This window comes from Lissotriton helveticus, chromosome 2_1 (genome assembly GCF_964261635.1).
Source record: "Lissotriton helveticus chromosome 2_1, aLisHel1.1, whole genome shotgun sequence".
NCBI lineage: Eukaryota > Metazoa > Chordata > Amphibia > Caudata > Salamandridae > Lissotriton > Lissotriton helveticus.
The window spans coordinates 1,685,968,279-1,685,982,537 of record NC_136059.1 but is presented as its reverse complement, the minus strand read 5'-3'; the positions used below and the strand labels follow the sequence as shown (position 1 = coordinate 1,685,982,537).

At 46.7% G+C, this 14,259-nt stretch overlaps 1 protein-coding gene across 1 annotated transcript in view; it reads left to right on the top strand.

The window, feature by feature from the left end:
* Nucleotides 1-8,880: 8,880 nt before the first annotated feature.
* HSDL2 (hydroxysteroid dehydrogenase like 2) overlaps nt 8,881-14,259 on the top strand; it is a 164,519-nt gene continuing 159,140 nt past the window's right edge. Inside the window, exon 1 of the mRNA XM_078676640.1 lies at nt 8,881-9,205. Coding sequence (XP_078532766.1) covers nt 9,189-9,205 — 17 coding nt within the window. The 5' untranslated portion in view covers nt 8,881-9,188. The remainder of the gene's footprint in view (nt 9,206-14,259) is intronic.

The window sequence follows — 14,259 nt, the reverse complement described above, 5'->3', positions numbered from 1 at the left end:
TGGAAGGCTTCCCAGGGGTGGCATAATACATGCTTCAGCCCCTGGATGGCTTCTGGGGTACCTATGCCCTTGGTACCTAAGGTACCATATACTAGGGACTCACAAGGGTAACCCAGTAACCAATCTGGAGTGTACCTAATGTACATGCAATCAATTTAGAGAGGAAGCAGCTAGGCTGGGGTCCTGGTTAGCAGGGCCCCAGCCAGACTAATGTCGATAAATCAGTGAAACACAGCAAAAAGTGTGGGTAACCATAGTAAGCAGACCCTACTCTCCTACAATGAAGTCCTCTTGTGTCTTTAGGACCTCAGGACTAAAGTGGACTTCATTCCCCGAGCAGCAGTGCTCCAGGAGGCATGTTTGCAGAGTGGTGTAAAAAGGGGGTGTGGCCTCAGATCACTCTCAGCAGTCCCGCTGTGTGGGGCTGACTGAAGGTACCTGGTGGGCTAGTTGGCCCCCAGAGACCCTCAGGATTCAAGGGGATTTGACTCCCCAGCCCAGAACGTGCCAGGAGGTGCATTTGCAGAGTGATGGAGAAAGGGGGCGTGGCCTGTGTCCACCTCTCAGCAATCCCACTATCTGGGGGTTACTGGAGGTAACAGGTAGGTTAGTTGGCCCCTACGGACCACAAGCAGCGACGGGGACTTCAATCCCCATAGAAGAGCGCACCAGGGAGCGCATTTGCAGACTGATGGTCAAAGGAGGCGTGGCCTGCCATGAGTACTTACCAAGCCCCTGTGTGGGACTTACTGCAGGCAATAGGAGGGGTAGTTGGCCCCCAAGGTTGTCTTTGGGGGCCAAATACCACTCCTGTTACCTGCAGTAAGTCCCACACAGTGGAATTGCTACGAGGTCTTCGGAGGCCATGTTCCCCCTTTCTCCATCACTCTGCAAACGCGCCTTCTGGCACACTACCGGCTGGGGGGGGGAAGTCAACTTTACCCCTGAGGGACTTTAGGGGCCAAGAAGCCCTCCTGGTACCTCCTGTAAATCCTATGCAGTGGAATTCCTGAGCGCTGGTTGGAGGCCCAGCCCCCTTTCTTCACCACTCTGCAAACACGACTACCAGTTAAAGAAGCATTTGTAATGTAATAGGTCTCGCATGTGCAAGAGTTACAGCTATTGGCGTTTTAAGTGTTTTTTACTAATGTTTTTGGAGTGGAGTGGATATACGTTGTGTGTAGTGGAATTATGTGGTATGTTGTGCAGTGAAATTATGGGGATAGAAACTATGTGGTATTTAGTGTATAGGAATTATGTAGAGTGGGATTATGTGTTATGGAGGGAAATTATGTAGTATGGTAGCCTGTGTTGTGGAGTGATAACGTCAGGTTTAGTCTTCCTCGTTTCCATAGAAGCTAAACTATGAACTCAACGAGACAAAAACAAGAAGGAATCCCTGAGGAGCACTTCTGGACCTAGTCAGGGGTATGAGCAGGGCCACTGTTTGGCTGCACCGACTTTCACACAATTATACATGTTCCACATTAGCCACATAATCCATCATCTGATGCCAAATCTGCAGATTTGTACAAAAAAACTGCTGCAGCAAGTGTTACAGTGTAGTGGAAGGTTCTTTGCAAACCTAGAATGGTCACCTGTTACTTATTTCTAAATGGGGGGTGTTAAATTGATACTAATGGTGTGCAATCCACTCTAGCCTCTCTCTGCATTTCTTTTGCCTCTTTCTGCCCCTCTGTTGCCTCTCTCTCTCTACCTCACTTGCCTCTTTGTGCACCCCTCCTGCCTCTTTCTGCACCTCTGTTCCTTCTTTCTGCACTTCTTTTGTTTCTATCTTCACCTCTCTTGCTTCTTTTTGCACCCCTCTTGCGTTTCTCCACCCCTCTTCCCTCTTTCTGCACCCCTCTTGCTTCTTTCTGTACCCCTCGTGCCTTTCACACCCCTCTTCCAGCACCCCTCTTTCTGCACCTCTGTTCCTTCTTTCTGCCCTTCTTTTGTTTCTTTCTACACCTCTCACTTCTTTCTGCGCCCCTTTTGCCTCTTCTGAACCCCTCTTCCCTCTTTCTGTACCTCTGTTCTTTTTTTCTACACTTCCTTTGTTTCTTTCTGCCCATCTCTTGCTTCTTTCTGCACTCCTCCTGCCTCTTTCACGCCCCTCTTCCCTATTTGTGCACTACATCTTGCCTCTTTCTGCACCCCTGTTGCCTCTTTCTGCACCCATCTTGCCTCTTTCTGCACCTGTTCCTTCTTTCTGCATTTCTTTTGTTTCTTTCTGCAGCTCTTGCTTCTTTCTGCACCCCTTTCTCCACCCATCTTATTTCTTCACCCCTGTTGCCTTTGTGCACCTGTTCCTTTTTTCTGCACTTCTTGTTTCTTGCTGCACATCTCCTGCTTCTTTCTGCACCCCTCGTGCCTTTTTCTGCATCCCTCTTCCCTCTTTTTGCACCTCTTGCCTCTTTCTGCACCTCTGTTGCTTTTTTTTTGCACAACTCTTGCTTCTTGCTACATCTCTTTGCTTCTTTCTACACCCCTCGTGCTTCTTTCTGCATCCCTCTTTCTGTACCCCCTGGCCTCTTTCTGCACCTCTGTTCCTTCTTTCTGCTCTTCTTTTGTTTCTTTCTGCACCTCTCGATTCTTTCTGCACCCCTGTTGCCACTTTCTCCACCCCTGATCCCCTTTTTTACATCTCTGTTGCTTCTTTCTCCACTTCTCTTGCCTCTTTCTCCAACCCTCATCCCTCTTTCTGCACCTCTGTTGCTTCTTTCTGCATCATTGTCCCTTCTTTCTGCAACCTTTGTGCCTCTTTCCGGCGCGCCTGATCCTGATGAAGGCGACTGCCAAAACGCGTCTGTTTGTTTGCTGCGGAGTTCTAATAAAGTCTTTATGAACTCACCCCGAGAGTCCATCAATCTGTGCGGATCTGGCACCGAAAACTGAAGCGTTTATATATATATATATATATATTGCTGTCATGATCTTATTGACATTATACGGTATTGGATGGTAGGTTGCTCCTTTCCTTCGCTTTCACCATCTTCTCCCCTTTTCTCCGTTCTGCTTTTGTGAATTCATGTATTTCTAAATCTGATAGAATATTGTCTCCCCCATTGTTGCAGTGCATGATTCTGGACTGCCCTACGATTCATTTTGGGGCCATTACTCTCTGGCCAAATTGAGCCAGGCCACAGATGCAAATGGCTTATCATTATTTTGCCATCTCTATGATATACAGTAATCTCGACCCTTATAGGGACATATAAGTATCTATTGTTTAGCTCTCAGCCGATATACCTTTGAAATATGCCTTTTGGACCAACTATGGATTTCTTGAACATATGATCATTCGAATATATAAACAAATGGGGGTCCTAGCTGCCTTCGTCACAGATATGCCTAGTACAATCCGTTTAACTCTGCCCCCCTGCCTCAGCCTTCGCCCCTTTGATTCCTTCCCCCCTCCCCTAGTTGCTTCCCCCCTCATTAGGGTATTCTCTCCCATCTCCCTGTAGTCACATGAGCTATGGTCTCAAACTCCCTCTTCCCACAACTAGTACCTAGTTTCCCCCCCCCTCCTTCCCCTCGAGTACCGCCTGCCGGTCTCACGATGCGTCAGTTATGTGTGACCCCATGCCCTCAATCTGTATATTCGCAAACTAATGTATACATTCTATTGGCAGGGCTGCACAGTTGTACCACCTCCAACAGCGATTGATGTATTGTGAAGTTTTTTATTGCCACAAAAATTAATAAAAATTATTTGAAAAAAAAAATATCTATATATATAAACAAATGGGGTGCTAAGATGAAAAACTTTTCTGGTATATATATATAAAAAACTTTTTAGGTATAGGAAATATTTAATCAAATCTAGCAGCAATGACTATATGGTTTTAACATACAGTTCTGGTGGTGTTTGTTCTTTGTACATTTATGTGGTATTATATATGTATATACTATGTGTTTATTGTGTATTTGGTGTATATATGTATATGGTGTTCTTTTATATATATGTAGTAGATTTTATATGTCGTTTTGTATATGTTTTAATTTTCCAGCCCTGAAGAAGTTCTGGTTTCAGAACGAAACGCGTTGGCTGTGAACACTTAAATAAAGAGAAGAATACACACCCTGAAAGAAGGATTGCATTAATTGGACGAACTTTTTATATTCATGTATATTCATGAAATGATATACCGAGGTGGTGCAACTTTAATGCAAGTGTTATAATATTGCTGTCATGTGATCAAGGCTTCGGTGGGAGCCGAAACGCGTCATGCCGCCAAGCACAAACTAAAGGATTGAATTTGGCACAATACCGTGGTCCGGACCCGTTTTGTTTGGAGGGAATCCATCGTTGTTACGGGTGTAACGAGATATATATATATATATATATATATATATACACGTGTGTGTGTGTGTGTTTTGGGCTATTTTCTCCAACATTCAAAATCGTTTTCCCCAATTTGTTGATATAGCATGAGCGGAAACATCTTTACAATGCGGCAATTACCAAGCAGTCCCTTTAACGCTCAGCTTTTACCATGCATGCATTTTTGGGTGCTTTTACCACGTGGGGTTTTGTGTCTGAATTCGTGCAGACGAGTCTTGGGTGTTGGGCTCTAGACTTAACAGGTAGAGTATTTAGTCCTGAGGGAGTTTCCTTTAATATAACTAAACTTATAAAGACACATTCTAAATGTATTTCTTAAGCAGCTTGTGACGTGGGTGCAGTAAGGGACCGGAAACTTTTTCGAGTTAGGTAAGGCTTTATTTTAGGAAAGGTCTTTCTGGTGCGGGTTGTCAGTCTTTCCCGAACAAACTCTGCCGGATCCGTTTTGGCACTGTTCTCTTCACAGGATTGACTGGAATGTCCGTCTTCCGTGGATCCCCCAGGTTGAGCTTTCACGTTGGCTCCCCACCGGTGGTTTGTAAAGGAAAACAGAAAAAGAGGCCATCAGGACTCAAGATCTCCTTCTAGAGGCCCAAGGGAACCCGGTACGTGAAAGGACACCACTGATGTACGCGTGCTATACCGTCGAGGTCGTGCCGAGGGTTGCGGGGTGAGGATAAGGTGCAGGGTAGGGGGGGAGGATGAGGTACGAGGGGTAAAGGGGTATTTACAGGATATGGGTAACTGATCTAGGGTCGAAACGTCCTCCATTATGGGCAGGCCAAAGTGTGTTGACTTAGGTGGGGGTCCTATCCACTTTTTCAGCATGTTTATGTGGTAACTCTGTTGCCGGGACGGCGAGATCTGTACTTTATATGTTGTTTTACCCAGGGTCTCAACAATCGGATAGGGTCCCAACCACTCGCTCTTAAACTTTTGGGTAGAAGAAGGGAGGAGTACTAATGCCCAGTCCCCTTTCTCTAGTTTCCTCCACTTTTTCCCCTTATCGTAGTAGTGTTTTTGTTTCTCTTAGTTTCTTTCTAAGTTTGAGTAGGCTAGGTCCCTTAGTTTTCCCAATTTTGACTTAAACTGCTGAGTGTATTCTAACAGTGTTCTTTGTTCCGCCAGCCTCTCCTGCTCCCAGGCTTCTTTTGTTATCTCCATGAGTGAACTGGGCTGCCTACCGTAAAGCATTTCAAAGGCGGAACAGCCGAGGCTACTTTGTACTTGGGCGCAGAGTACATATAGTGCCAGGGGTAACAATCTGTCCCAGTCCTTGTTCTCTACTGTTAGCATTTTTTCCAGGGTGGCCTTGAGAGAGCGGTTATACCGTTCGACGAGACCGTCAGTCTGAGGGTGGTATGCTGATGTGCGTATATGATGTAGGTCTAGCATTTTACATACTTCCTTCATCATACGTGACACAAAGGGAGTCCCCTGGTTTGTTCATATCTCCCGGGGGAAACCTACTCTAGAAAACAGTTCTAGCAATTTTTCGGCTATGTTTTTGGTTGTAGGAGAGCTTAGGGCAAAGGCCTCCGGGAAGCAGGTGTTATAGCCCACTACCACCAAGGCATAAGTATGTCCCTTCGATGTACGCGGTAGAGGACCAATTAGGTCCATTCCGACTCGTTCAAAAGGGTTTCCTATAATGGGTAATGGATGTAGGGGCACGGCCGGAGATCTATACATGCTCTTCTTTTGACATACCTCACACTGCTTAAAATACAACTCGGCTTCTTTATATATGCCTGGCCAGTAGAAATGCTTTGTTATGTTTTGTGTTGTTTTCTCTGCACCTGAGTGTCCAGCCGTTAGGTGAGTGTGAGCGTAAAAGAGAACCTGTTCTCAGAAGATTGTTGGAACTACCAATTGTAGGGGTTCGTTGGGCTTCCCTTCTCTATACAGGAGGTCATTTTTTATCGAGAATCTCGGATACGTTGTGGTGGGGAAGGTTTGGGCCACATGTGCTGACTCCCATGCATTGAAAAGTGTAGCATCATTGGATTGTGCGAACTTAAAGCTCCGATCCAATACCCATGGTTCAGTTGTCAACAAGGAGGTGTGTGCTTGATGAGTGATTTCTCTTCCCTCGCTTAGTTCAGATCGGAATAGGGACATGAAGTCCGGGTTATCTAGCCCTATTATCAAATCCTCAGGTAGGGTTTCTACCACTCCTACCTTTACTGGGCAAGGGGTTCTACCTACAGATTGAAGGGTGATTTGGGCCAAGGGATAAGGCTGCACATCACCGTGTACGCACCTTATGTGTACAAGGGTGTTAGGGAGTATCTGAGAGGGCAACACTAGTCTCTTTTGGATTACCGACTGCCTACACCCCGAATCTAACAGAGCCTTGATACCCCTTCCGTTGACCTGTATACGTACATAGAAGGAGGGTCCCATTTCCGCTGTGTACATCACCGCCTTGGGGATATACCCCACCTCCATCGGCTCTTCTGTGGGTTTCCTTCGTGGACACAAGCGGGCTATGTGCCCCCACTCGAAGCATTGTGGTCCTCTCACAGGAGTAGTATCCATCCGAAAAGGCTTTGGTTTTAAGGATTCTGGACCGATTTTCTTTTTATCCTGCTTCAGTGTCAGGCCTGGTTTGGGGGTTTTGTCATTATCCCAAGGGAAGGAACGGGGCTGAGCCTGTGAGTATTTCGCGGCAATTTCTATGGCTTGTGCAGCAGCGAGCCCCGAGTGGTGCATGATATCAGTAACGTTCTTCCAAAAGCGAACTATCTCGGGGCACTCCCATAAGATATGTAGGAAGGTCCCCTGTTGCTGACATCCCCTAACACACTGCGCTGATGGAATCTTGCCCCATGGTTATGGGTGCGTGCGAGGATACTAGGTGTAGTGTAGAAACTTCAGCTGTACTAATCTAAATCTAGAACGTATTGCAATCTCCCTAGGACTCTGCAGTGCCTCCTGCCATTCCTCGCCGTCTGTGCCATCCAGGTCTTTAGCCCAGGCTTTCCGAAGGGCAGTCAGGGAATCCGGCACATTGTTTACCAGTTTACGATATATTGTGGATGTTGGTTTCTCAGTGATGGGGTCGAGTAGCAACCTATCCTCCAACGGGAATACTCCGAAATGGATGTACCACTATGTATGTGTAAACGCAGAGCATGCAGGAGTCTGATATGATGATAACCCTGTGACTAATGCAGGTTGTATTCCCTATGGAGATCTGCGAACATGAGGGGGGAATCACCTTTCCATACGTCTCCTAAATATTCTATCCCTATCAGTTTCCACCCCTTGAAACCCGTTTGTGCGGCACTTCACGCATCTGATCGCCTATCCACAGTGGGGTTCTACTGGTCAGTTTCCCCACCCACCCTAGAAGTTTATAAGCCTCTCGCTAACACTGCAGTACCACCTTAGTGCCAACGGGCCACTCCAAGCGTGACCTCCGAGCAGATCGAAAGGATTCACAGTTTCCACTCGGCATACCCATTCTGTCTACTCTGTAGGCTGGTTCATCAACATTTACGTAGGCCCAATCATTTATCACCTAAAGCTGCGAGGCCCAGTAATATACCGTGATGTCCGGAACAGCCAGGCCGTCATCATACACCCCTTTTTGCAACTTGTGGAGTGCAATTCTCGGGGGTCCTCGCTCCCACCGCAAAGTTCTAACAACCTGTGCTATGCGTTTGAACACATTTGGGGAGACAGGGTACGGAGGAATTGAAAAATCTTGATGGTGTAGAGAGCCATCCGGGCTCGCCTTACCTTACCACTTTACAGATGGGATAGCTAGAATTGTTTTTACTATAATAAACGTTCATTTGCTGACAGCTGGCTAGTACAGTGCCACTAGAGCACTGTCAGCGAGTCAGCCCAGGCTCCTCACACTAAGAAACAACCAGTAATATGGACACTCCGTGATACCCGGGGTAATTGCCCATCCCATAAATCGGCTGTATTTACTATACCTCTTCTTTGCGCTTGGAAAACTATTGCATGTCAGTGTGGTACCTCTTCTGCTTGCTAAGCTTGCACTGCTGGTGTCTGAAAATGTAACTGCTGTGTGTGTGGAAACCGTGGACACTCAGGCTGTGCCTCATTGTGTGAGGTTGCGGTTGCGCTGATCTAACCTGTGTTGTGTAAGAGGGAATTAGCACTGCTACTTTCCGAGCTGTACCAGTGTTGGGTGCCTTAACTGAACTTGAAACTCTGCACATCGATTGTCATTTCCAATTTGTAACGATACGGAGTGCAACATTCTGGTAAATTATTCGAGCACTCGAGCGATGTCCATTGTTCAATAGTTCTTCCTTCCGCTCTTTCTGTCCTTCCACAAAAATTCCACCACAATTTGTAGTCCAATATGAGATTTTATAAATTCAAAATTCAATTTTGCTATAAAAAAAAAAAGCACGCCTCCCTTGGGCTCTCTGTGAACACATCAACTGCAGCCATGCTGGATCCTGCGTCGGAAATGAGCTCACGAGAAGGGACGGACCGAAGAACACGTCGAGATAAATCTACCGGCCATTTTGGATGTGTGGATTTCTGTTCTACTATGGAAATATTTGGCAACCATGCAGATGGTCTGTGTGCCTGAAGTAGTCTTTCCTCTATTACCTTGCTCTTGCTCAAGACCTGAGCCGTTGCTCGTGTGCGGTCTAGTTCACGACAGGATTGCTGGGTGGGCGGGACTTGCGCATTTCTGTCACACGTTGCCCCCATGTGACCTTACTTCGTTTAGGCTGAGCCTTTTCTGCGCACAGAGGGCAGTAGAGCAAAGTGCAACTCTGACAGCTCAGCCACTTAGGTCAGACCGTTCCTTGCTGCTAGTACTGGACCTGTCTCTGCCGACATGATACCTAACACGGGGTGAGTGAGGTGTCATAGACCACTTACGTTTAAAAAGTTAATGAGGACTCTTTCAGAGTTTGACTAACTGCCTTTTCGGTTGCATTCAACGAAATTGCAAGTTTTATTGGGCGACTCCAAATTCATGCAGTCTGGTGCATAAATGAGATCGTCGAGGCATTCCCCGAGTTGTACATTTGCAATTATTTTCTGTTTATATCTCATGTAAATCTTGTAATCCAAAGTCCTTATGTAACATAATTGATTGTTTTGTAAAGCGCTCTGACACCTTCGGGTAATGTTCGCGCTATATAAAATCGCATTAAATAAAATAAATTAAAAGTGGCCATACAAAAAAAATGCCATAGAGCTATTCGGATAACTGAGCCACTGGGTCCAAATCGGAACTGGAATGATTTAATCAGAAAATATTTTTTGTAATCATGGCTGAAACGTTCGTTCACTTCATACTTTGATTGAGACGTATACAGTTGCATATTTATTCTGTGCTTATAAAAGAACACAACGAATAGGTTTGTCTACGGATCCTCGCAGTTCTGTTTTCAAAAAGTAAACAATCCGATTAACCACCGAGATCTTGCACTACCTGCATGCTTCCAGAGTCTCTCGTTAACCGCGAGCCTGATGCTTTTCAAATAAGCCTCGCTTTTAACAGGTGGCAGTGACCCTTGGACATTGCTGAAGTCGTACGGCTGCCATGCTGTTTTATGTAACATGGTATAAAGCATTAACGGACTAGACCTTTGGTGCATTCTATCTTGATACTGTCTGCTGCTCTCCCCACAATCCTGAATTGAGGCGGGCAACTTTCTGCTACTTCCACAAAGCGCTTACCACACAACCCTATTGGGGACGAACACGTCTATAGTAGGCATATAACGTGCGATTCGTCCCCACCATACTTTGCCCTCCTTTTTGCCCACCACAAAAAACACTATACAAAGTGTCTGGTCTTCACTGCGTATTCTTTATTAATTCTCAGATAACTCCCTCTTTATTTGTTGATGCATTGTTAACATTAGACCAACTTTATTAAACCAATCCAACACACATTGATAAACATTGGGTTGTGCAGTATTCGTTTGCACCACAGGTTACAATTGACTTTACAATCCAGGATCTCCAGAGCCACCTTGGATGTGGGCTGTACCAGCAGGCCACAACCCATCTCCATTGCTTCACTTCCATTCCAGGTATCTACCCATCATCTACACCTTAGACGTGGCCACCTGGTACTGCCTTGCGCCTTTCCTTGCGCACCAGCTTTCAACCCGCTTTCACCAGATTGCTTCTTCCAAGCACTGGCATCTCGGTTAGGGCCGGAGAGTCCAGGACCACCAGCAGGACGGCACCCTCTCCCGCCAGCCCGGAGCCCCATTGACTGCACTCCCTGTTCCAGGATGAGCCAGTCCCTGCCAAAAAAGGAGTCCCCACCATTTTTCTTGCCCGGGACACCGCCACAGGGCGAGGAGCCAACTGGCGCTCTCGCCCTCCCCTCAGTAGTTGCTTCACCCTACAGATCTGGTGCTAAGGCCCCCAATATAGTGTAGATGAATGATTCAACCCTGCATTCCTGATCCCCTGGAGACTCCTGCAAATAGCCAAGTTGGTACTCTCCCCAGTCTGTTATTGTTGGCTTATTTATGGATAGTGTAAACTTGCTGCAACGCGATGTACTGAGATAACAATGCCTCCCCAGCAAGTGCCATCTACAATATGGAAGGCATATATTTTATATCCCTTGGTGGAGGCACCAGCTCCCAATCTGGCCCATTGCTAATACATGACCTCTTCGTCCATCAAACTAAGCAGTGGCATCACAACCGCCCTAAACATTATTCAACCAGGCAACCTGTGTGCAATTAATTCGGACCATATCGGCCCCTGTATGGCCATGTGCGCCCACTGTACCAATATCTGACCTTGCTTGACATTGGTGCCGAATAAACTTACTCAGGCCTGCAGGACACTAGCCTATGCCACGTCACGTGCCCACATGCGCCATTAAATTAGCACAGATGACCCATTACCGCTGCAGTATAGACTGCACTGCTTAAAACCAGATACAAATTGCCTATGAAGTACACGTAGCACCGGTCCTTGCTCTATCCCTGGTAATTCCCAACCCCAGCACCAGGCTAATTGATCATGCTCCACTCTATGGGCCCCAAGGGGACTTCCCCATACCATATAGCCAGCACCGAACTATTAGTGTGTGGGTGCCCAGGGGAAGCTTCCGCTTTTGTCTCGTATCCATCCAATGAACTATTAGTGTGTGGGCGCCCGGGGGGAAGCTTCCGCTTTTGTGTCGTATCCATCCAATTCTACATACATGCGGCTATGCCCCAAATCATTACCTTGCAACATTCCTTACACCCTCAATGGTAAGCGCTACCCTCTGTACTTTTTGCTCTCTCATGCTGATGAACCGCACTATGGCATATTCCATGACAGGACACATAGCAACTGTTAAAGTACTACCACACCGAACACAAACTCCTCCACCCTTGTGTGCGGCACTGAATGTTGGCTATCCTGCAGGTTCTGCCAGTTGCCTTCCGGATATCATGTCAGCGCAGGGCGCATCCCACCAGCATATGGAGAGAAAAGAAAACAAGCAGTCAGTGTTTGGTGATCTACTCCTTTGAAGGTGCACTTATAAATATAATGTAGAAAGTACATTTATATAACCCATGAGCAGCTCCCCGGCAAGAAAGCTGTAGTTCCCGTACACTCTGAAGCTGCTCATCCTCAAGCGTGAGCCATGTAAGCTCCCTCTGCGTCACACACCACCGCGCTTAAATCACACCTTTGAAGACATCACCCTGCATGTTTGCAATGCCTTAACCCCTGCAATAATTGCGCCGCCTGCATAGCAGCTATTAAGTTATTTGGTCCCAGCACTGCCCGTGGCCTTAAGTCTACCCTGCTGATGCCACCAATATGACAATCCCCTCTCCATCAGCCAGCCCCTCGGGCTCTTAATACCCTCACCTGCTAACATCAGCCGTAACCCCCTTAACAACCTGGCACACCCGTGTGAGTAGAAACGACTCAGCTCTGCTGCATATTTTGCTTCCTTCAAAAGGCCCTCTTGTGCAGGACATATACTGGCTTGTTCTTCTGCGCTCTGCCCACTGTACGTTAATTGTGTTGCACAACTTTGGCCCCCACTAAAACTGTTGACTCATAAAAGGAAAGAATACTGAGGCCATTGACCAAGGCAACCCTAATAATTGTTGATTTGGTAGCAATTCACCATCCCTGGGGATCATGCCACAAATAAATCGTCCATTATTGGGATGCACTTTTAAAATGCCAAGGCCCACTCCATGATAATTGTGTTGCACACCACCAGTCCTCCCCAAGGACTGCCAACGCCTAAAAGGAAATGAGAAGCTCTGCATATAAATATTTGGTCATTCAGTATTTCCTTCCCCAAGTCCACTCCGTTAATTGTCTTGTACCTCATAATTCCCCACTCTGATCTTCTGACACCATTCCCCCCCTCACCTGTGGATTAAATCACAAATAATTTGCCACCGGTTATTGGGTGAGTTTTAAAATGCTTTGCATTCCCAAGGCCCACTCTTTGTGAATTGTATTGTACACCAGAATTATATGTTAATTATATGGGCTTTGCCCCTTGGAAAGAATTACTAGATATGCCTCGTAGACCAGCTGCTTTTAGAGCTCCTGCTCCTCTTCTTACATCTCATTTAAAGTTGCCAGGGCTTGGCCAAAGTAATCACCCCAGTAGTATAGGTTCAGAAAACTGAAAGCCCATGCCAGCAGCGCAGGTATTGTAGAGTGCCAGGGTCTGTACCTGAGCATTCTGAAGAAGGTTCATTACTCAAATCTCAAGCACGAAGCGTCTCTGGTGGTAATTTTGTGTAGACACACCATCCACTAGTCCTCCAATTCTTCCTCCAAATGTAGGCTCTCCCAGAAACATGAGGAATGGTCTTCCCCTGTAATCTTTTCAGGCAGATTGCTCTTAACATACAAACATTAACGGTAGGCACATGTAGCCATGAAATCTGATACCGTGCGATACCAGATCAGGAAATGGGAGACAAAGGACACAAACTGTACTACATAGAAACCAAGAGAAGTTCGAGAAGATCAATCTGTCACCGTTACAAGGAGCCTAAAAACAAGCCTTCAGTGTTATTGAGGCTCTGTTAGAACCAAACACAGGGATAAAAGCTCCGAACAAGAAGAGGCACCAACATCAGACGGCAAGGAACTTTACCGATATAGTTGTGGTGGTGGGCTGCAAGACCCAAACTCTGCTGCTGAGCACACCACAGGGATGACAATGAAGCCCTTACAGCAAATTCTCATCCTGCAAGCCTATTAACTTACCCCTACATGGGCCATTGAAGAGAGTTTGAATCCTTCTCACCCCTCAGATACAGTCATTCAAGCAACTGTAACTCACAGATGGCAGTCTGGCCCAAAAAACAAATTACTAAGAGGCTACGAATCGGTGACCCTTGTGCTATACGAAAATATCATGACATAAGTGGGCCGATTATGATGCGGCCGTAAAGGCTCTGACCGATGGTCGGAGCCTTCAGGGCCCCATTGTACTGGGCTCATCGGTTACTTTCCAACTGCTTAATTATGATATAGGCCTAATTGTGATCTAGGCGGTTGGAAAGTAAACCAGCTGGTCATTCCAGCTGGCTTTCGACAGGCTCTAAGAGCCAGTCGGATGCAGGCCAGTAATCTCAAGGATTGGCCTTTCCGCCTTGAGATTACAATGCACTGTCAAGCCTATCCGACATGGAAACCATGTTGGAAAGATTTTTGGGGGCCCACAGCAGGGCCCCCTTGAGTGTGCAGCCTCTGGTTGGGGGCATCTGTTGTGCCCAATCTGTTGATTGGGGTGCAGGGATGAACCACACCTCCCATAGTAAAATGTTGGAATGCGACTGAACAGTGTTCAATCGCATCCTAATTAGGCGGACGGGACTGCCGACTGGGTGTCGGTCGGTCCCAGGACCAAGTCTGTGTTGAACAGAAGGAATTCCGCTCAACATCGAAAT